At 43.3% G+C, this 24948-nt stretch overlaps 1 protein-coding gene across 1 annotated transcript in view; it reads right to left on the reverse strand.

Annotated features, from left to right (window-relative positions):
• Positions 1-16769, reverse strand: part of LOC142150592 (NXPE family member 3-like) — a 42612-nt gene extending 25843 nt beyond the window's left edge. Inside the window, exons 1-4 of the mRNA XM_075205791.1 lie at positions 16694-16769; positions 16085-16164; positions 9446-9961; positions 7983-8203 (exon numbers count right to left, since the gene is read on the reverse strand). Of these exons, the coding sequence (XP_075061892.1) occupies positions 7983-8203; positions 9446-9961; positions 16085-16164; positions 16694-16769 (893 nt within the window). The remainder of the gene's footprint in view (positions 1-7982; positions 8204-9445; positions 9962-16084; positions 16165-16693) is intronic.
• Between the last annotated feature and the right edge of the window lie 8179 nt (positions 16770-24948).

Consider the following 24948-nt stretch of genomic DNA (forward strand, 5'->3'; position numbering starts at 1 on the left):
TACAAGCTTTATCTTATTCCCGATTGTGTGAGCCTCTCTAATTCTTTCTCACTAAAGTAAAAGACGACTGGACATATATCCTGTCATGTGATTGTGTCTTTATGATGCTACGATTGCTAGTTCTCTTTCTGGTCCAAGAGTGTCTTGCATCATGTGACATTTATCTGTCCAATTCTGGTGCAGCTCATAACAATGATTGAATTACTTAGTACATTGCATTCAATCTTCAGCATAATTGTTCCTCTGTCTCTCTTTGAAATGTAACATGAAACACTGTATTTTGGTGAAAGTTGGCCAAATCTTATTAATTCATTCTCATTCTCCTTCTTAGGGGCCAAATCAATTTGACCGTGCTATTCGAGAAATAAATCACCTGAGCACTATTACCGTTACTACGGTAAATGTGCGCAGTATTACATTTAGTACGGTAAATTTAACGCTGATTTTTGCTCACCGCTCTCAGGGCCGCGAGCAATAATCTGGGTTAAAATGACGGTATTAAAGGTAATAGTACTACTGCCATGCTAATCCTAGACTAACGAGGTCGAATGGAATCGGCCCCTAATTCTTGTATTATTTTCAATGTCTTTTTCTTAATGATTATATTATTAATAGGTAACAATAATTGAATACTTTTATTTTATGTGCCTTCCACTAGGAATTTATATTGCACATGTGTATTTTTGTATCCTGCATTGTGTTGTGTCTCAATATGGCAATTGCTGTACATGCAGAGTGAACCTACATCCGTATTCAACAGTACGCTTATCCTTGAATTAGGGATGACCGCACTCGGATTTATGAAATCCGAGCCCACCCGAACGTTGCCGATCCGAGTCGGATCCGAGACAGATCCGGGTATTGGCGCCAAATTCAAATCTGAAACTGAGGCTCTGACTCATAATCCCGTTGTCGGATCTCGCGATACTCGGATCCTATAAATTCCCCGCTAGTCGCCGCCATCTTCACTCGGGCATTGAACAGGGTAGAGGGAGGGTGTGTTAGGTGGTCCTCTGTCCTGGTAGATCTCGTGCTGTGCTGTTTAGTTCTGTGCTGTGCTGTTTAGTTCTGTGCTGTGCTGTGCTGTGCTGTGCTGTGCTGTGCTGTGCTGTGCTGTGTTCTGCAGTATCAGTCCAGTGGTGCTGTGTGCTGTGCTCTGTCCTTCTGAGGTCAGTGGTGCTGCTGGTTCCAGTGCTGTGTCCTGTTCAGTCCAGTGGTGCTGTGTCCTGTGCTCTGTGCTTCTAAGGGCATAGTTATTTCCCCAATATTCCCCTGTGTTTAAAAAAATAAAAAAAAGTTATTTAAAAAAATACCAAAAACTAATTTAATTTTTTTTAATTACCACAAAATTTGCACAACCAATCCTGCAGTATAAGCCCATTGGTACTGCAATATTACCAAGTTCACACATTCTGCAGTATCTTGTGCTACATATAATGGAGACCAAAAATTTGGAGGATAAAGTAGGGAAAGATCAAGACCCACTTCCTCCTAATGCTGAAGTTGCTGCCACTAGTCATGACATAGACGAAGAAATGCCATCAACGTCGTCTTCCAAGCCCGATGCCCAATCTCGTAGTACCGGGCATGTAAAATCCAAAAAGCCCAAGTTAAGAAAAAGTAGCAAAAAGAGAAACTTAAAATCATCTGAGGAGAAACGTAAAGTTGCCAATATGCCATTTACGACACGGAGTGGCAAGGAACGGCTTAGGCCCTGGCCCGTGTTCATGACTAGTGGTTCAGCTTCACCCACGGATCTTAGCCCTCCTCCTCCTCCCCCCCCTACAAAAAATTGAAGAGAGTTATGCTGTCAGCAACAAAACAGCAAACAACTCTGCCTTCTAAAGAGAAATTATCACAAATCCACAAGGCGAGTCCAAGGATGTTGGTGGTTGTCAAGCCTGACCTTCCCATCACTGTACGGGAAGAGGTGGCTCGGGAGGAGGCTATTGATGATGTAGCTGGCGCTGTGGAGGAACTTGATGATGAGGATGGTGATGTGGTTATTGTAAATGAGGCACCAGGGGGGGAAACAGCTGATGTCCATGGGATGAAAAAGCCCATTGTCATGCCTGGTCAGAAGACCAAAAAATGCACCTCTTCGGTCTGGAGTTATTTTTATCCAAATCCAGACAACCAATGTATGGCCATATGTAGCTTATGTAAAGCTCAAATAAGCAGGGGTAAGGATCTTGCCCACCTAGGAACATCCTCCCTTATACGTCACCTGAATAACCTTCATAGTTCAGTGGTTAGTTCAGGAACTGGGGCTAGGACCCTCATCGGTACAGGGACACCTAAATCCCGTGGTCCAGTTGGATACACACCAGCAACACCCTCCTCGTCAACTTCCTCCACAATCTCCATCAGATTCAGTCCTGCAGCCCAAGTCAGCAGCCAGACTGAGTCCTCCTCAATACGGGATTCATCCGAGGAATCCTGCAGCGGTACGCCTACTACTGCCACTGCTGCTGTTGCTGCTGTTAGTCGGTCATCTTCCCAGAGGGGAAGTCGTAAGACCGCTAAGTCTTTCACAAAACAATTGACCGTCCAACAGTCGTTTGCCATGACCACAAAATACGATAGTAGTCACCCTATTGCAAAGCGTATAACTGCGGCTGTAACTGCAATGTTGGTGTTAGACGTGCGCCCGGTGTCCGCCATCAGTGGAGTGGGATTTAGAGGGTTGATGGAGGTATTGTGTCCCCGGTACCAAATCCCGTCGAGATTCCACTTCACTAGGCAGGCGATACCAAAAATGTACAGAGAAGTACGATGAAGTGTCCTCAGTGCTCTAAAAATGCGGTTGTACCCACTGTCCACTTAACCACGGACATGTGGACAAGTGGTTCTGGGCAAACGAAGGACTATATGACTGTGACAGCCCACTGGGTAGATGCATCCCCTTCCGCAGCAACAGCAACAGCTGCATCAGTAGCAGCAACTACAAAATGGCGGCTCGTGCAAAGGCAGGCAACATTGTGTATTACAGGCTTTAATAAGAGGCACAACGCTGACAACATATTAGAGAAAATGAGGGAAATTATCTCCCAGTGGCTTACCCCACTTAGACTCTCATGGGGATTTGTGGTGTCAGACAATGCCAGTAACATTGTGCGGGCATTAAATATGGGCAATTTCCAGCACGTCCCATGTTTTGCCCACACCATTAATTTGGTGGTGCAGCATTACCTCAAGAGTGACAGGGGTGTGCAGGAGATGCTTGCGGTGGCGCGCAAAATTGCTGGACACTTTCGGCATTCAGCCAGTGCCTACCGCAGACTAGAGGCACATCAAAAAAGCATGAACCTGCCCTGCCATCACCTCAAACAAGAGGTTGTGACGCGCTGGAACTCCACCCTCTATATGCTGCAGAGGATGGAGGAGCAGCAAAAGGCCATTCAGGCCTACACAGCCACCTACGACATAGGCAAAGGAGTGGGGATGCGCCTCAGTCAAGCGCAGTGGAGACTGATTTCCGTGTTGTGCAAGGTTCTGCAGCCATTTGAACTTGCCACACGAGAAGTCAGTTCCGACACTGCCAGCTTGAGTCAGGTCATTCCCCTGATCAGGCTGTTGCAGAAGCAGCTGGAGAAAGTGAGGGAGGAGCTGGTAAGCCATTGCGATTACACCAAGCATGTAGCTCTTGTGGATGTAGCCCTTCGTACGCTTTGCCAGGATCCGAGGGTGGTCACTCTTTTAAAGTCAGAGGAATACATTCTGGCCACCGTGCTCGATCCTCGGTTTAAAGCGTATGTTGTGTCTCTGTTTCCGGCGGACACAAGTCTACAGCGGTGCAAAGACCTGCTGGTCAGGAGATTGTCCTCTGAAGAGGACCGTGACATGCCAACAGCTCCACCCTCATTTTCTTCCACATCTATGGCTGCGAGTAAAAAGCTCAGTTTTCCCAAAAGAGGCACTGGCGGGGATGCTGATAACATCTGGTCCGGACTGAAGGACCTGCCAACCATTGCAGACATGTCTATTCTCGCTGCATTGGATGCTGTCACAATAGAAAAAATTGTGGATGATTACTTTGCTGACACCATCCAAGTAGACATGTCAGACAGTCCATATTGTTACTGGCAGGAAAAAAAGGCAGTTTGGAAGCCCCTGTACAAACTGGCTCTATTTTACCTGAGTTGTCCCCCCTCCAGTGTGTACTCGGAAAGAGTTTTTAGTGCAGCGGGGAACCTGGTCAGTGAGCGGCGAAGGAGGTTGCTTCCTCACAACGTTGAAAAAATGATGTTTATAAAAATGAATAATGAATTCCTCAATGAAGTACAGCACTGCCCTCCAGATACTACAGAGGGACCTGTGGTTGTGGAGTCCAGCGGGGACGAATTGATAATGTGTGATGAGGAGGAAGTACACACTGTAGGGGGAGAGGAATCAGAGGTTGAGGATGAGGACGACATCTTGCCTCAGTAGAGCCTGTTTAGTCTGTACAGGGAGAGATGAATAGCTTTTTTGGTGTGGGGGCCCAAACAAACCAATCATTTCAGCCAAAGTTGTTTGGTAGGCCCTGTCGCTGAAATGATTGGTTTGTTAAAGTGTGCATGTCCACTCCTATTTCAACAACATAAGGGTGGGTGTGAGGGCCCAAGGACAATTCCATCTTGGACCTTTTTTTTTTGCATTATATGACCAATCAACAGTCGTTTGCCATGTTCAAAAAGTAAAACCAAATTTAAAAAAATTCAAGAAATTAAACCAAAAGTAAAATGCCGTGTCATAATTTAAAACAAGAGGTATTGACGTGCTCTAAAACTACTGTATTGTTGTTTATATTTTATAAACACTACACTTGAAAGCTTGAGTCTTTCAATAAAAAAGTAACTGTCCATTGCACGAATATTTGCAACAGGGACAATTTTAGGGTTAAGAAAGTCAACTAATAACACTTCGACGCTGTCTGTCTTTATAAACACTACACTTGGAAGTTGGAGGAGGTATTGTGGCCCCGGCACCAAATTTACTACCGGGGCCACTCCACTGTGCAGTCCATATTTAGGTGTATCAGATATTAAACAACGGTGACAGTTGATGCCCAATTTTTTAATTATATTGTGGCCTCGGTACCAAATTGTGTACCGGGGCCACCACACTACGCAGTCCAGATACTTGTTTGGTGGAATTCAGACCAGTTGAGGGTTTTATTATTATATTGTGGGGACCACTCTATCTATACCACACTACAACTCTATTCCACTCTATTTAATACTTTAATTCTATTTAATACTTTAATTCTATTTCATACTTTAATTCTATTTCATACTTTAATTCTATTTCATACTTTAATTCTATTACTAATTACCATAAAGAGGAACTGCAGCTTCTATTTAATACTTTAATTCTATTAGTAGTTACCATAAAGAGGAACAAAATAAACCAATTTTACCAAAAGTATAATATGACTTAGACTTACAAACACTACACTTGAAAGATGGTGCCTTTAAATGAAAAAGTCAGTCTTCATTGCACGACTATGTGCAACAGGGACAGTTTTTGGGTTTACAAAGTCAACCAATAACACTTGGACCCTGTCTGTCTTTAACATACTTGATGGGATCTCAATGACGAATTGTCTGTACCATGTTTGGAGGAGGTATTGTGGCCCCGGTATCAAATTGGGTACCGGGGCCACCACACTACGCAGTCCATACCCTTTTTTGGTGGAATTCTGACACGTGGAGGGTTTTTTAATTATATTGTGGCCTCGGTACCAAATTGTGTACCGGGGCCACCACACTACGCAGTCAAGATAGATAGATGCGTATCATAGATAAAGTACATTCAGTGGTGTGGGGCAAATTGAAAAATATTCAAAATGCACTGACATTATCAAAAACAAGAGGTTGTCACACGCTAAAACTCCAACATGTATATGATGGAGAGGATGGAGGAGCAGCCGTATGTGTAGTGTAATGCAGACCTGTTGAAGGTTTTTTATATATTTTATTGTGGTGCCCAGTGCCCACTCCTCTAGGCAGTCCAGGTACATTTATTGGTGCGAATCATAAAAGTTCAGGGTTTTTAATATATATTGTGGTGACCCACTCCTCTACGCAGTCCAGGTACATTTATTGGTGCGATTCATAAAAGTTCAGGGTTTTTAAGATATTGTGGTGACCCACTCCTCTACGCAGTCCAGGTACATTTATTGGTGCGAATCATAAAAGTTCAGGGTTTTTAATATATCTTGTGGTGACCCACTCCTCTACGCAGTCCAGGTACATTTATTGGTGCGATTCATAAAAGTTCTGGGTTTTTAAGATATTGTGGTGACCCACTCCTCTACGCAGTCCAGGTACATTTATTGGTGCGAATCATAAAAGTTCAGGGTTTTTAATATATCTTGTGGTGACCCACTCCTCTAGGCAGTCCAGGTACATTTATTGGTGCGAATCATAAAAGTTCAGGGTTTTTAATATATCTTGTGGTGACCCACTCCTCTACGCAGTCCAGGTACATTTATTGGTGCGATTCATAAAAGTTCTGGGTTTTTAAGATATTGTGGTGACCCACTCCTCTACGCAGTCCAGGTACATTTATTGGTGCGAATCATAAAAGTTCAGGGTTTTTAATATATATTGTGGTGACCCACTCCTCTACGCAGTCCAGGTACATTTATTGGTGCGATTCATAAAAGTTCAGGGTTTTTAATATATATTGTGGTGACCCACTCCTCTACGCAGTCCAGGTACATTTATTGGTGCGATTCATAAAAGTTCAGGGTTTTTAAGATATTGTGGTGACCCACTCCTCTACGCAGTCCAGGTACATTTATTGGTGCGAATCATAAAAGTTCAGGGTTTTTAATATATCTTGTGGTGACCCACTCCTCTACGCAGTCCAGGTACATTTATTGGTGCGATTCATAAAAGTTCTGGGTTTTTAAGATATTGTGGTGACCCACTCCTCTACACAGTCCAGGTACATTTATTGGTGCGAATCATAAAAGTTCAGGGTTTTTAATATATATTGTGGTGACCCACTCCTCTACGCAGTCCAGGTACATTTATTGGTGCGATTCATAAAAGTTCAGGGTTTTTAATATATATTGTGGTGACCCACTCCTCTACGCAGTCCAGGTACATTTATTGGTGCGATTCATAAAAGTTCAGGGTTTTTAAGATATTGTGGTGACCCACTCCTCTACGCAGTCCATGTACATTTATTGGTGCGAATCATAAAAGTTCAGGGTTTTTAATATATATTGTGGTGACCCACTCCTCTACGCAGTCCAGGTACATTTATTGGTGCGATTCATAAAAGTTCAGGGTTTTTAATATATATTGTGGTGACCCACTCCTCTACGCAGTCCAGGTACATTTATTGGTGCGATTCATAAAAGTTCAGGGTTTTTAATATATTGTGGTGACCCACTCCTCTACGCAGTCCAGGTACATTTATTGGTGCGATTCATAAAAGTTCAGGGTTTTTAAGATATTGTGGTGACCCACTCCTCTACGCAGTCCATGTACATTTATTGGTGCGAATCATAAAAGTTCAGGGTTTTTAATATATATTGTGGTGACCCACTCCTCTACGCAGTCCAGGTACATTTATTGGTGCGATTCATAAAAGTTCAGGGTTTTTAATATATATTGATTTTTACACTTTTTATGTTTTTTTCAAAAAAAATCCGAATCCAAAACCTTAAATCCGAACCGAGACCTTTCGTCAAGTGTTTTGCGAGACAAATCCGAACCCCAAAAATAACGAAAATCCGGATCCAAAACACAAAACACGAGACCTCAAAAGTCGCTGGTGCACATCCCTACCTTGAATACACATGTGTGGATGCCCAAATTATGTGTCCGTTAAAAAAAAACACACACAGTACGTTCATTTTGTGTGCCTTAATGATTCAGGCCCTTGATATTTGCATGTTTCTCTTTGCTTGCCGTTTTATATCAGACCAACCTGTTATTTGGAAGTAAGAAATATAAGACTCTCTAACGGACAGACTCACTCACCCACTAAGTAAAGAATCCTCCAGTTTATTTGTCACTCTGCGGTATCCACCCATGGAGTGATAGACCCAGGAGTCACACGGCAGCTTCTGTGGCCTCACACACTGCCACGTGTCACCAGAGACGGGGTCCCTGTATTTGCAAACGTCCTTTCCCGCCAGTTCCAGGTTACACTCCATCACCTCGCTGCTACCGTTGAACTGGAAAAACCCATAGAAATAGACCTGTAAAACAGAACGGTATATTCTTTACCGGGAGTGTGGTAAGTAATTTCGTTGTCTGAGGTGAGAAGTGGCGCTATCCTCATCCCTTACATAAACTATCAGAAACATTTATAGAATACACCATGGAATACAGATATTGATACTTAACTTGTTATTAGCTTAACAACAAGGGAGAAATCAACAATTTACATTTAAACTAATTATTTGCATTTTGCTCTTGCATATCCCTTTTCTTTACACTACAGTGTACAGTGTATATAGTAAAGCCAAAAATCGTTGTAAGTGTGTAAGTTCTGCAACAGTATGACATTCTACTCTTCCTATATTTGGAACATTAATTTTTATTATTATTATTATTATTATTATTGTATTATATGACTCATTTTGGTCAAAAGTTATTCCCACCCATCCTTGAAGCATCTCATATTTCTGTTATGCATTTAAAACTTTTTAAATAAAAATAAGGTATTGAACATAATAGTGGAATCCAACTTTTTAGGCTACTTTAGAACCTAAGGCCCTATTCCTGTTGTGACAAAACAGAAAAAATAGTTTTTGGAACACATGATCAGTGGATAATCTCGGGCCTGATTCATTAAGGATGTTAAATGAAGAGGATTCTTATTTCAGGCTCCTGGACAAAACCATGTTACAATGGAAGGGGTGCAGATGAGTGTTCTGTTTTGCACATAAGTTAAATACTGACTGTTTTTTCATGTAGCACACAAATACTTGATAGCTTATTTGTACACTGAAATTTAAGATTGATATGTGTGTGCTACATGAAAAAACAGGCAGTACTTAACTTATGTGCAAAAAGAACACTCATTTGCACCCCTTGCATTGTAACATGGTTTTGTCCAGGAGACTGAAATAAGAATCCTCTTCATTTAAGATTCTTAAAGAATCAGGCCCCTCGTTATTAGGAGTTAAAATGGTCAATAATTACAGAGTAGAGAGGAAGATTTTTTGCAACCATAGAAGATTTTCCTGGTTAATGAGATCATCCTACGTTGGGATGTCCTCTTCAGCCTGGTATGCATTGCTGGGAATTCCCCAGCCATATTATGATAATTATTGACTACTTTAACTGCTAAAGGGATTTTCCTTGTAATACTGTAAGTAACATGGGGACATCAACAAAACACAAATAAAATAAAATAGTGATTGATATTGATTGGTTGATATTGATTGATTGATTGATTAGTAAGTTTCAGACTAGTCAGGGCTACTCTGTATCACCTTTTCTGGATAGCTCTCCCTCTTCTTCTTCAAAATGTCTACAGCCTCACTGGAGTGAATGAGCCTGATGTGTACCTCTGCTTTGCCGGGCCATGGGAGGAGGAACGTGGCCAAATAGCTTCCATTAATAAAGTCCTTTACATGTCCAGTCACTCCAGCCTTGAGTGCCGGAGAATGCAGTTTGGCCTGGAAGAAATCTCCACCATATTCCTTTTGCCGACCATTGTGATCCCGAGCTGTGATGACCACTTCCAATGTCTCCCCAATCCTATATGTGTCCCTTGCATTCAGCAGATTGTAGTCACAGTTTCTGGGGCTGGTAGAAAATTTAAAATGTCCCACAGTGGATGGAGGTTCAGGCCAATCAATTAGGGTTAAAAGTCCTTTGATGTTGGGATCAACAGTTTTGATAGAGACAGACATGGTTGTAGGGGTATCTGTAGGACGTGTCTGCATCTTAGGAGAGGGTGGTTTATAATTTTTCAAATAATCCATTGTTAGGAACCTGTAAATGAACTGAAAATATCACAAATTGAAAACACTAGTCACTCAACACAAGAAAAAAAACAATTGTGGAAGAAAGCATGCTATGATACAAAACCAGGATTGCAAAAATGGGGTGGAGGTTACTCCCTGTGGAAACAGTTGTACAGTCCTTTGTATTTGGCAGCTGCTTAGGAATAGAATAAGTTCAAATGTACTGAGATGTAATACACTGCTAGAAATGCCGGCAGTCACACCTCCTTTCTGAACGTGGTTCTTATTTTTAGCAGTGCGCAGGTGCGGGCTGGCAGGTTTCAGCCCGGGGGGCATAGAGGCGGCCGCATCGCGTGTCACGGGATGCGGCCGCCGGTTAAATTAAGATATTGCTCCATCCATGGGGGGGGTGGTCGGGGGGACAGACGGCCGGCCCGAACAGCCGTTAGACTGAGCGGCCCGGGGGCCCGCTGCCCCCCTGCCTCCCGGTCCAGCCCACCCCTGGCAGTGCGTCATATCCCATTGCTTTCTCCAGTAGTTCCTCCTGTTTCTACTCAGTTAAATGGAGCTCAGAGCAAAGATGATTTGCTCAAATAAGATTTAAGAAAAGCAGGGAATCAACAGATGTAGTGTCAGTGGACTCAGGATCTTGAATCCACTGTCAACATCAAATTACAGAGACCTTCAATTAGACCTCCTTACAGTTTATTATTATTATTATTAATTATTATTATTATTATTATTATCATTTATTTGTTTGGCTCCGCAGATTCCCTAGCGCCTGACATAATAGTATCAATATAACACATATGAAAACAATAGACATAACAAGTACATGGGTACAGGGCAGAATAAATCATGCATGGATGCAATTAACTGATCAGATCGCATGGGACATGTAAACAATCAGCATCACACATGACAGGGACAAACAAGGAAGACAGACTAGACGCACGTGAGATATTGGGTAGACCACTCTGCTCTTGAGAACTTACATTCTAGAGGGAGGGTGTAGCGAGAATCATTGGGAACTTCACGATGGCCTTTTGATTCACACTTATTGCATTATTTCACTATCCCTGAAGAAGCCCTATCAGGTGAACAGGAACAAGCAGGAACTATTCATTACATCTACATACACTCTTTATGAGTGTGCCCACTTGTCGGTTAAACTGCACAGCTGAATATCCGGAGAAATCCCTGAAACCTACTGCGCATGTGTGGACATTGAACGGGATACAGAGAAACCTGCACTTTACGGCCTCTGAGCAGAGCAGCCCCTATTACAGGGGAGGTAAAGATTACTTGCAAGTCCTAATGTAGAGTCGCTAGGATGGATGGAGGATCCCAGAGTGATGTCTAAGTGTATCTACAAACTGCGAGCGAAACTTAATTTCGAGGTAGTCGCTACTTGACACTATAAAGTGTGGTATCATCTAGACATTTTATTTGGCAGCTCTTCTAGTCGACTAGAGCGTGGACTTTGCTTACTACCAGGAACTGCCATTGGATCTGGCGACTCTCTATATAACAGGAGTTTTTGTCTACTTGAGCAACTATTATCCAATGATGGTTATATTTATGGGCTTGGTCTGAGATACCATATTGAGAGATATATGCAGGATTGCTAATTCAACATATGTGATCTTATAGTCATAAGTTATGGCAATATTCCAGTGACTGATGCGTGGCATTGAAGTTTTATATTCATTTAATGGTCCTGACCATGTTGTATGTTTTTAAGGGCCATATATGGCATTTTTTTTAATAAATGTATGTGTATTTACTCTGATCATTCACATTCACATTCTCTGTTTCTGTGCCTGGGAACTAATTATTTTGTTATATCTACTTAACTGGAGGATGGAGACCCACCTCTATTTCACATTTTTTAATTTCCAACAAGACAGCATCCACTTACCTATACACCTAGGGAAGCGCGGTAATCTTGCTCTTTTCTTTGTTGTTATTGTATTTTAAGGCCCTTGAGAGGACTGCTGCATAACAAACACTTTGATTGGGTATCACTACGGTATGATACAAACTCAGAGAATAGAGAGACTTCTGAGTCTAGGGGACATTTTTTTCTAAAAAAGATAGAATTATAGAACCTTGTGTAAATGAGAACACATTTTGTGCCAACTTTTTGAGGTACGAGAAACCTCTTACATCAGAAACTAAACAATGGTGGGAAACCACAACCTTATCCAAATATGTGGAGAATGAAATTGTCCCAAGAGGCCTAAGAATTATTAAGAATCCAATCTTTAATAGGGACAATGATGAATTTATGAACAAATGGAACAATGTTCTTGATATATGTTCTATCTCACTTATGAAACTCATTATTGAATATAGGGAGACATTGAGGAATAAATAACTCGTTGTTAGGAACTCCCTAGCCAGCACAATCAAACTCGGAGTCTACTCCGAAAGCCTGGTGTTCACTGGAGCCCCTAGTGGTGGGGCAAACTTGGCCGCAGGGTCGAGAAACGTATACCGGCTAAGGAGAACCCAGGAATGGAGTGATTGGCGGACAGCAGCGTGAGGTTTAGGCAGAGTAGATGCCGGCAGCAAACAGTGTAGTGTACAGAGTAACCCAAGGTCAGAGGTCACAAGCACAGGTTCGGAATCCAGAGACAGGCGAATGGCCAGGGGCACTGGCAGAGGAGCAGAATCCGGTTGCCCTGGCAACGGTCGGGCCGAGTTTCCGGAAGTGACGTCCCGGTCGTCATAGCGACGGCCAGGACGCCAGAAGAAGCAGGAACTGAGTCGCAGCGGTGCCCGCGACCGCCGCGGCTCGTAAAACTCTTATTGAAGAAAACTTAGTCCGATAAAACATCTAGATGATTATATTAATCTCAAACAATTAACCATAAACAAATTGAGGTCAATAGAAAATGAAATAGTGAAAACAAAAGAAAAAAGTTCCTCAGAGATGTAAGAGATTATATTTTTGGATTTAAGAAATCAACGCCAAGGGTCTCACAAAGCACTACAACATGAACCCACCAATAAACACAATTCTGGACATTTTCAAATAATGTCTTCTTCTAAACATCACCATATCTGTAAGAATATAAAGGATCAGAAATATAGATTAAAATCCACATATAGATCAGCGCTCATTAAGAACATACTCAAAAAGAGAGAGAGATATAAGGGTTTATAATCCCCTGGATCCACGAAACATCAGTTTCCCTTCACAGCTTCCCAGTAAGAGTTATGCGTAAGTAGCTAAAAAAGAATATAAGAAGTGTAGCCAATCGGTACAAAACGATTCCACCAAACTTATATAACGCATGCGAGTCAGGTCTGCGCATGCCTGTATTCAAGAAGGAGTGGATGTGTAGATATGTTGCTAGATGAATACGGTAGTAATGTTACTTTCGTGACGTAAAATCTGGTGTGCCAGGGACGCATGCAGGGGGTTTTCGGTGTCTCCAGAAACCCCTCCCCTCTGCTAAAGAAGTTCCTTACATAGCGGTACTGTACTATATAGCAGCCGCTGTCAAAGAAGCGTCCGCGGCGCCGCAGCTGCTGTATAGTACAGTGCTGCTGAAACGGAGCTGCTGTGCATGCGGGGCAGCTCCTGCTTTTTTTTTTTTGGGTGGAGGGGAAACCCCCCCTTAAAAATTCTCTGTGCGCCCCTGTGTGCGTACCACTGCGTTTTTCTGTGTCCCACCACCATTTATGCATTTATATTGCAGATTGACAGTGGAAAACATTTAAATGTAAAAAAAAAATACTTTACCGACCCTAGAGCTACCAGCATATGCTTGTACTAACAAAATCGGGGTGTCAAAAAGCGTGGGGTCCCCTTGATTTTACTATTACCAGCACAAGACTTTGCCAGCCAGGGCTGGTGGCAGTATAGTAGGGAAACCAGCAGCATGGGACTCCCTGCCAAAAAGAAAGCCAGCCTCAAGCTGGTCATAACGGGGCTGAGATTGGGTCTAAAGAAAAAATGTGGAACCTGCCGCTAAGGATACCAAGCCCTGAGCTGAAAGCACTGTGGCTTTTCCCACAGCCATGGACGGTGGGTGTAGCGTATTAAAAAAATATTTAATAGTAATAAAACATTTTGTCCCAGGTGTTCTCTAAGGTCTTAGCATGGCCAGGCTGCCATTAAGTGTCAGGGCATGCTGGCACTTGCAGTACTAAAAGCACCAGCATAACCATGTCTGCCAGGGCATGCTGGCACTTGGGGAACCACAAGTGCCACCATGCCCTGGAAGCTGTAGTGCACCAAGAAAAATGTAAATTACACACGCAGACACACAATTTTTTTTTTAAAAACACAATCTTTTTTTATTAAACTTAAATTAAGAAAAAACATTCCTTATTCTAATAATGTTTTCTGAGTAATTTATATATTTTTTTTATTTTTAATTTTTTTCTATTTTATTTTGTTTTATTAATTTTTTATTTTTTGTAAAACAACCTGTGGTGGGGGGATTGGACTTGGGGTGTGGGATAATGTGAATCGTGGTCTGGAAACTGGGACTGGGGGAATATTAGTTGTGACTGGGGGGCATGTTAACTGGGGCTGGTGTGCTGGTTAAGTTGTGAATCTCTTCGTCAGCTGTACCAAAAAAAAACATGTTACATTTTTAATTCTTTGTGCATTGATAAAATATATATTAGCTATATGGTTGAACTTTGTTCACACATTTTCCAAGCTCAGCAGAGTTCTGGAGTGGTACATTAAGTCGACTCTCTGCAATGTTCATGTTATTCTGAGCACAGTACTAGCCAGAGGACTACTACTTTTTAGAGGCACATGCTGATTGTTGAGAGGGGGAGGACTTTTTTGCAAAAACAATTACTAGGCCCATGATGTCTGACACCTGTGGAATGTTCAAGTTTGCCTAGACTAGGGAAAGACACATTTGCGATTGAGGTCACCGATTTCATCTTACTAACACGGAGATAATGTTCCTATCATAGTCGGCTACAATTCTGATCTACTTTGGATTGTGGATATACTGGTGCAATAATTTGCAATCTGGCTTGATATTATTTCAACTAAATCCTCATTGGACGAGCGCGATTCACCGCAAGGGAAAGAGTTTTTTATATTGCAACCTGATCCATTACCGCTGACGAGCGGGCAACACTTGAACCCTGTCTCGGGTGTGCCGACTATAAGAACTATCAACTAGTGATTATAGTAAGTTTGAAATCCCTGTATTTCCATTGACTATAAATCCCTCCGGAGGGTTGAAGACGCCGAATGGTAAGGAGAATACTGCTGAATTTAAATTGCGGTTTTACCAAAGAATTTAATATATGTTGCTGATAAGGTGCTGATTATCTTGGCCGGATTTGAACTGCTCCTTATTCTAATAAGTATTAACTACGGAGTACGTCCTGATTGTGTCTATAAAGCTGATCACTATATATTGGAAATTATTATGCACAACTTGAAGTGAAAGAGAATCTCGTGATTGTCATCGATTTATTTGTGACACTGAATATACACAAGCTTCTTCTCCAAGAGCTCTTGATCAATATTAATCATCTGTGAGAAGCACGGTCACTACATTGGACTTTTTTTTTTTTTAGGAGTTTTATTTATCTATTTTTTAAGGTACCCCTCAATATATGCTGGCCAGCTATACAGTTTTTTAAAATTGTGTCATGTAATACTTATGACTTACTCATTATATTATATTGTTTGTGATTAAACATATACCTGTGTGATATTAATCAATTTTTTCCTTATTGCTTTGGGAGGATCCTCAAGGTTGTTTTATTGAGTTATACCAACATATATTCTCCGCAGCGCAATCTGTCTTGTCTGTTCTGGTGAATATACATTTGGAACAGAAAACTTTATAAGGACTACATATTGATGCTGAAAAACAAAATAATTAATATTATACAACATTATAACATCAAGAAATTTACATTCTTCTGCATGGGCCTGGGATGGCCATGATTCCTCCTCTGGTGTCTCCTCAACTATGTGCAAATAATTCAATGATTCTGCCCTGGACTGTTCCTCTGGGGTTTGGCGAGAGGTGTTGCTTGTGGAGTGTGGAAAGGGCTGCCTCCTTATGGGTCTCATCAAGGGCATTCTCATGACAATGGCCCTACTCCTCCTGGGCCTCCTCAGACTTCAGCTCCTCCTCCTCTTACTCCCCCCCGTCCTCTTACTCCTCCTTCGTCCGCAGGCTCCTTTCTCGTTCCACGTTGTCTTTGGCTAAGGTTCATGAGGTGCAGGATGGTGAGGCATTCTGTTGGAATAAATATGACACATTAGTTTAATTATAGAGGTTATCTCTGTTTCACACATACATAGAGACATCCAGATAATGTTAGGTTGCAATGTGACATTTTCAATACCACTTATAGACCATCATTGGGCAAGTAAAAGGTGGTAGTGCTTTCATTGGCGCCGACAATCCCGACAGAGTTTATAACTACAAAATAACACTGAAAAGTATAACTGCGACAACATGACAATATCAACTTACCATATACCAGGCAGTCTTTATGCCTGGCACCTTTAATTATGTACATATGGAAAATGTGACTCATTATTATTTACATGAAGAAACAGCGTCATTTCTAATAGACACTGTGAAAACGGTGCTTTTAAAGCGGCAATACCCGGACCCACTGCCTGCATTACATTATACAGGCAGTGGGTCTGGGTATTTGCTCTAAAAAGCACCGTTTTGACAGTGTCTATTAGAAACTGCTCCTTACATCTCTAACCTCATCTCCATTCGTACTCCATGTCACCCTCCACCGCTGCCTCACTTCCCATCTGATTACCATATCCTGCATTCAGTATCTCTCCTGTGCTGTCCTCTTTCTCTGGAAAGATTTCCCTCATTCTATCAGGCTTTCCCATAGCCTGCAAAGTTTCAAATGATCCATCAAAACCCACCTGTATATTAAAGCCTCTGCCTAACTTTCTTTGTCCCATCCTCAACCCATGATCCTTATTCACTATTCATAGTCCCCTCGCCCTACCTAAACTCTTTGTGTTTACTGTTTAGCCTGCCTCATCCCTTTACATTGTAAGCTCCAATGAGCAGGGCCCTCTTATCCTCTTGTTGCCTCTCCAGCATGGGCTATGATCCTGTTAGCTGAGCCCAGACTCTTGGGAACAGGTTCAGCTTGCTTTGGTGCATTCCCCGACACTGCTCCTTCCCTTTTCCAGTCTCTATGTGTTCTGGTCTTCACTCTTACCTCTTTGCCCAGGTCACCTCTGGTCAGCTGGGTCGATAATTTAATTGCACTTTGCTTTCTTTTTGATTTTTTCACTGTATCCCATGTATTGCTTCATTCCTTGCTCTCTGTATGGCGCTGCAGATCTTATATGTCACCTTATAAATAAAAGATAATAACAATAATAAGGAAGGATATTACAATCCATGTTGCTTTGTAATGGGCCAAATATTACAGTAATTTTATTGTTAAATATAAAAAAGTGCGATTAATAGAGTACTCACACCGAGCAATCTTTGCCCTCTATTCGGCATAGAGCTCCAGCTCTCTCCTCCTGAGGACTCTCCACCACCGGAGGTGCTGCACAATTGACCACTTATGATTAAACTCTAACTGCCAGTGCTTGTGGACTGCTGAGTAGGCATTAAATTTATCCTAATTACTTATGTACCAAGCTGCGGGTCGAAAACAAAGGTCAATTGTTGCTATCCGTACCTGCAGCTTGGGTCGGGAGAATGTGACAGTTCGCATGACTGCAAGCGTGTGAGACTTTTCAACATACTGCACACTGATTAATTCTCAGTGTACTTAAGGTCGTATGCACACCAGTTGCATATCCCTTCAATAATGACATATCCTCAGGAATGTCCAAGCAGGATAAGCCATGTTGCAATGACATCCCTTAGTTTTTCTAACAGGTTGTCAGTGGTATAAACTGCATATTGTTGATGTCCATCTTATTATGCACCCAACCTCCTTCTAAAGTTCATCTTAATATTACCGTATTTATACCATACCATAAATAACTACACGGACACAAGACTACATTTGGCAAAAGGTCTGAGTTTTATTTATATACTAGCTGAAGTTCCCTGGCATTGCCTGTGTTTAAATCTTCAAGTTATTAAGTTAACAATGAGTTGGATGTAACTGTCAACATTTTAAACATAATTAGCAGCTTTGAAGCTCTTCCAACACACCCTTTAGGTGGCTGCCCAGTGTCACTTTTGTTTTTACATTAAATGTAATCCAAATCCATCCAGTGGAAGGCCCAGAACAGGCCCAGGGTTCTGCCCAGCGTACACCAACGAGATGTCCGACCGGGCCCAAAAACCTCCTAAAAGCTGGCCAGGATTCAACTGGACCACTTCGCATTGGTTTCATCCCAATTAGTGCAGTGTTTTCAGAATGCAAAACCAGACAATCAAACCAAATCCATCAAGTTGAAGGCCCAGAAGAGGCTTCCCACGTCAAAAGTCTGGCCAGCGTACACCAATGGGAAAAAGACATAGACCCTAACCCCCTTTTAACTTGACCAGGCTCCAACTGGAGCAGCTTGTGTTGGTTTCATCCCAATTGGTGCAGAGGTGTCAAAGATATTCCCCAACACACAAAGAAACAAACAAACTTCTTTTATATATAGATGTTTTCCAAATCCATTCAGTGTAAGGGAAAGAACAGGCTCTCCAGGTGAAAATTCTGGACAGAGTAAACAGGAGGTCTGACCAGTACCTCAAACCCCTAGTATTTCTTCTGGGATCAAATGTTACCAGTTTGTGCAGTTAACGTCCAAATCCATCCAGTGAAAGGCTCAGAACAGGTTCCCTGGGTCAAAGTTCTGCCTAGCGTACATTAAGGGAGGTCCAACTGGGACCCTAACCCCCCAATACCTGGACAGCATCCAACTGGACTACCTCGCTTTGGCTTCATCCTAATTGGTCCAGGGGTGTCTGAATGTGTAAACGGACAGACGAGCAAACCAAATCCATCCAGTGGAAGGCTTAGAACAGGCTCCTTGGGTCAAAGTTCTGGCCCGCGTACACCAATCGGAGGTCTGACTGGGACCTTAACAACCTCATATGTCTACTGGGATCTAATGTTACCTGTGTGTGAAGTTTTGTCCAAATCCATCCAGTGGAAGGCTCAGAATACGCTCCTCGGGTCAAAGTTCTGTTGATCGCACACCAATGGGAGGACTGAGACCCTAACCCCATTAAAACCTGCCCAGGATCTAACTGGACCACCTCGCGGTTGGTTTCATCCCAATCGGTGCAGTGGTGTCCGATTGCAAACAAATCAAATTCATCCAGTGGAGGGCCCAGAACAGGCTCCCAAGGTCGAAGTTCTGGCCAGCGTACACCAGCAGGAGGTTCGATTGAGACATACACCCCTAGTATGTCTTCTGGGATGCAATGTTACTAGTCTGTCATGTTTTCATCCAAATCAATCTAGTGGAAGGCCCAGAACAGGCTCTCCATGTCATAGTTCTGCCCAACGTACACCAATGGGTTGTCCAACTGGGACCCGAACCCCTTAAAACCTGCCCAGGAACCAAATGGACCACCGTGCATCTGTTTTATCCGAATCAGTGCAGTGGTGTGGAAGATATTTGCCTACAAACACACAAACAAAAAAACAAAAAAAACAACAAACTTTTATATAATATATATATATATATATATATATATATATATATATATATATATATATATATATATATATTGTAACAAAAGGAGGCATTTAGCTGGCAATATGCAGAGAAAGCTGGGAAGTAGAGTAAAACATTGGCACAGTTATGTACCTAGGTGGAGATTAAACCAGGTAAAAACATATGTGTAGTTTAAAATTGGTTTACTTACATGATTTAAAAGCTGCTTCCTCTCAGCAAACAGACAGGGTGGGTCTGATAGTCTAAACACAGCCAGGGATGGGCGTTTCCTTTTAAAGAGAAGGTGGGTGTGCCACCGTTCCATCAAGCTAGGCCGGTGGGAGGAGTGTCAGGTATAAAACCCTGCTTGTTTCATTGTTCAGGGAGATCAACGCTGGGCTAGCTGGCTGATCTGGACAGAGAGCTGGACTATGTATAGCAAGCGTTGAGGGTCTCCATAATTGCTGTGCAAGTATACGGTGTCAAAACATTATTACCATCCTGACAATAAAGAACCATAAAAAGGAAGAAGTTGTACGCGTGTGCTTCTGCAGTAGCGGGCTCTTGCCACAAGTGGTGTCAGGAGTGGGATGCTCTGGGAAGCAAGTTTCCGCTACCCAACCCGCGTAGACGTCAACATGGAGGAAGTACTGAGAACCCTCGTGAATGTGGCCGCTGCGTAGCAACAGCAGCAAGCTCAGATGCTACAAGTCGCCGTGGCAGAAAGAGAAAAGTTAAGCCAGGTGAGGCATGACAGGAATGAACCACCTGGTCCTGTTCTCCAGAAAATGTCACCAGCTGATGACGTAGAAGCATATCTGGTGTCTTTCGAGAGACTTGCAAAAAGGGCAAAATGGCCTCCTAAAGATTGGGCTGAGAGACTGGCGCCATATCTGACTGGTGAAGCTCAGCGAGCTTATATGGATCTAGATGAGGAACGGGCCTCTGATTATCTGTGTCTAAAGTCTGAGATATTAGCTCGCATTGGAGTATCCGGGCCAGGCCGTGCCCAGCGCTATCACCAATGGCGTTATGATAAAGAAAAAATGGTCAGAGCGCAAGTGGCTGAGCTTTCTAAAATTTTAAAGAAATGGCTGCAGCCTGAGGAGAATTCGCCTTCTCGGATTATTGAAGTTCTGGCAATAGATCACTGCATCCGGGGGCTGAACCGCGATTTGCAAAGGTGGGTTCTGCAATCAGACCCACAAACTTATGAAGAGCTTGCCACCGTGGTAGAAAGGTTTTGTCACTCACCGGACTGTGAGTGCTTCTTCTCGGTCATTTAGGAACCGTGGCCGTCCTCCATCCTGAGGGTCTGCGCATGCGCAGCCCTTTCTAACCCTTCAGTGTATGTTCCTTTAACTTAATTGGCAGATCAGGCAACACTCCCTATATTAAGCACCTGTGGTCAACACCATGTTGCCTGATCTTGGAGTCTCATTCCCCATGAGCCTCTGAAGGTGTTCCTGTGTTTCCTCGTGTATTCAGCGCTGCTGATTCCTGTGGTTTCCAAATCACTTCTACCACTGTGGTTTCCAAACCACTTCTACTACTGTGGTTCCCATACCACTCCTACCCTCCTGTGTATCATCGTGACTGTTAGCTGATTCCTATCCGCTGCCTCCGTGCACTACAGTCTTCAAGCCACTTCAACTCTACCATATATCATTGTGACTGTTAGCTGATTCCTATCCGCTGCTTCCGTGCACTACAGTCTTCAATCTACATCTACTCACCTGTGCATCATCGTGACTGTTAGCTGATTCCTATCCGCTGCCTCCGTGCACTACAGTCTTCAACCTGCAACTCGTCTGTGTTTCATCGTGACTGTTTGGCTGATTCCTATCCGCTGCCTCTGTGCGCTTCAGTCTTCAGCTCATCTCAACTCTCCCGTGTTTCCTCGAGACTGCTACTACTATTGCTATCCGCTACTCTCCGTGATCATCAGTTCCAGCTCAACTCTGCTCTCCCGTGTCCCATCGTTACTGCACCTGCTGGTTGCTATTGGCTACCTCCGTGTGTCCGCAGAGTCCTGCTGCTGCTACTCCTCAGCTCTACTCGTCCATCTACTGCTGATCCGCTCTCCACGCTTTCCTGTGTCCCCGCTGGTCTCTACCCGCCTGTCAGCATTGGATTCGTGTCTCACTACTTACCTCTCTGCTAGACCATCGCTATTTCTCCAGGGTCCTCCAGGAGTCCAGTTCCACGCTCTACTGATTCCTGTGTATTTGTTTCCCTGCTGGTCTACTTACCTGTGCGCTGCACCTACTTGACCACCGCTTCACCCATCCGGGAACTTCGCATCCTGCCGGCCTCCTGCCGTTCAGGTATCTCTGCACTCCTGTCTGACAGCCTGCTTCTGAACCACGGTATGCATACTTCTCATTGACTGTGCTGGTGTATTGCATATCTTGCTGGACTGTGTTGGTTCTCCTCTGGAGTTTGCTATCCGCTGAGTCTATTGCCATCATTGACTGTGTTATCTTGTGCCGGATTACCTCAAGAGACTTTCGATTATTGCAGTGCTGTTCAGTCATTTATATATTGTGCATATTATTGTGGATCAAGTTTAAGGTGCCCGTGTATATCCTGTGTTGCAGTCTCTCCCCGTGCTCCTCCTCACATATATATTCAGTGGTACAACTTGCTAGAGGCAGACCACTGATCCCTGTTCCTAGTGTCACTTGTTCCAGTATCCTTTCACATAGCAGTGGTACAACTTGCTAACGCAGACCACTGACTCCCCGGATACCTCCACTTGGATTCCATTCCTTCACTAAGACAGCGGTACAACTTGCTATCCGCAGACCGCTGACTCTCATCACCTCCTCGTTTCTATTGGACATACCTCCTCACTATAGCAGTGGTACAACTTGCTACCGCAGACCACTGACTACCTTCACGTGTCCTTTGTCCATACAGTTCCTCGTGTATTATTACCTCCATATTACCAGTGCTGCTAGTCATAGACTTTCCTGAGCATCTCATCATCTGCTATTTCCTGTTCCGTGATCACCCTGCTACCAGAGTACCATATTACCACCTACATTGCTCTGGTAAGCCTATCACCTGGTGATCCCTGGGTAAAGACTCCTAGTGCCCGTGACAGTAAGATCAGGCCATGACAGACCCAGATACGGAACCTACAGCCAAGGAGATGCTGCAGCATCTGGTCAGCCGTGTGGAGCAACAGGATGCTCGCCAACAGCTGTTACTTCAATGTTACCAATCGTTAACCTCCCAAGGAACATCTGGACAGACCGTTACAGCTAATATTGAAGCTCCTGTGCTTTCCTCCATTTCCCCAGTGCCATCCCAGGTGTCTACAGCTCCCACGCTTCACCTGCCTACTCCGTCAAAGTACGATGGAGACCCCAAAACTTGTAGGGGTTTCCTTAACCAATGTTCAGTCCATTTTGAGCTCCAACCTCAAAATTTTTCTACCCATCGTTCCAGAGTGGCCTATCTTATCTCATTGTTTTCTGGACAAGCTCTGGCTTGGGCCTCCCCTCTGTGGGAAAGAAACGATCCAATACTACAAGATAGTGCCAAATTCATTTCTACGTTCCGAAGTGTGTTCGATGAACCAGGTCGTGTGACCTCCGCTGCTTCCAGCATTCTTCGTTTACGACAAGGTTCTCATACAGTAGGCCAGTACGTCATTCAATTTAGGATCTTAGCCTCTGAACTTCAGTGGAACACTGAAGCATTAGTTGCCGCCTTCTGGCAGGGGCTCTCCGATAAAATTAAAGATGCACTGACTACCCAAGAGCTTCCTTCGTCACTAGAAGATTTGATCTCTCTTTGCCATCGTGTAGACATGAGATTTCGTGAAAGAGAATCTGAGAAAACAACTTCTGTTAAAGCACCTCTTCGTTCAACCCCTCAATTTCGTCCAGCTTCACCTTCTGTGATTCCCATGGAGATAGGACGTTCCAAATTATCTTCAGAAGAGAGGAAACGAAGAGTAAAGAATAGAATCTGTATCTATTGTGCTGATTCCACACATATGCTCAGCTCTTGCCCTAAGAAATCGGGAAATGCCAGGCCCTAACTAGTTCTGGAGAGGTGAAGTTAGGGTCCCTGGAGTCCTCTCCATCTTCTATGAAATTAAAAGTCTGCGCTTTTGATGTTACGATTTCCTTTGCTACCAAATCCTTTGAGTCACAGGCATTGATTGATTCTGGAGCAGCAGGAAATTTCATTTCAAAATCCCTAGTGAATCAATGGTCTCTACCAGTGATTACTTTAAAAACACCCATTACTGTGACTGCTATAGATGGATCACGTCTCATCAATGGTCTCATCACCCAGAGTACGTCTCCAGTAACACTTCAGATTGGTGTGCTGCACCATGAAGAAATTTCGTTTTTAATACTTCCAGTTACGACAAGTCCGATTGTCTTAGGCCTTCTATGGCTTCAGTGTCACTCTCCCCAGATTGACTGGCGCACTCCTCAAGTTACGTCTTGGGGAGCTGAATGTCATCATCGTTGCCTTTCCCAAGTTATTCCTCTTAAAGTACAGCAATCTTCCATCTCATCTTCCTCACCGGGACTCACTCCTCAGTATGCTTCATTTGCCGATGTGTTTGACAAAGCTCAGTCTGAACGTCTTCCTCCTCATCGTTCTTGGGATTGTCCGATCGACCTTCTACCTGGCAAGACTCCTCCCAGGGGTCGGGTCTATCCACTCTCGTTACCTGAAACTCAGGCTACATCTGAGTACATACAGGAGAATCTCCAGCGAGGGTTTATTCGACCTTCCACCTCTCCCGCTGGAGCCGGGTTCTTCTTCGTCAAAAAGAAGGATGGATCACTACGCCCCTGCATAGATTTTCGTGGACTCAACGCCATTACTATCAAGAATCGGTATCCCATTCCGCTGATCACTGAGCTATTCGATCGCATCAAGGGAGCTCGGATCTTTACTAAGTTGGATCTTCGTGGTGCCTACAATTTAATTAGAATCCGTTCCGGTGACGAATGGAAGACAGCGTTCAACACCAGAGATGGGCATTACGAATATTTAGTAATGCCTTTCGGGTTGTGTAATGCCCCCGCTGTTTTCCAAGGCTTCATCAATGAGATCTTTCGGGACTTATTATATGTATGTGTCGTTGTCTACCTGGACGACATATTGATCTTTTCACAGGACCTGCCTTCTCATCACCAACATGTGGCAGAGGTCCTCTCCAGACTACGGAAAAATTCATTGTTCTGTAAATTAGAAAAATGTTCATTCGAGTTGCCCCAGATTCCATTCTTGGGGTATATAGTTTCCGGAGTTGGCCTGAAGATGGATCCAGACAAGGTGAATGCTGTATTACATTGGCCCCAGCCAACTACTCTTCGTGCTATCCAGCGTTTTTTAGGCTTTGCCAATTACTATAGACGCTTCATTCAAGACTTTT

This window comes from Mixophyes fleayi, chromosome 4 (genome assembly GCF_038048845.1).
Source record: "Mixophyes fleayi isolate aMixFle1 chromosome 4, aMixFle1.hap1, whole genome shotgun sequence".
NCBI lineage: Eukaryota > Metazoa > Chordata > Amphibia > Anura > Limnodynastidae > Mixophyes > Mixophyes fleayi.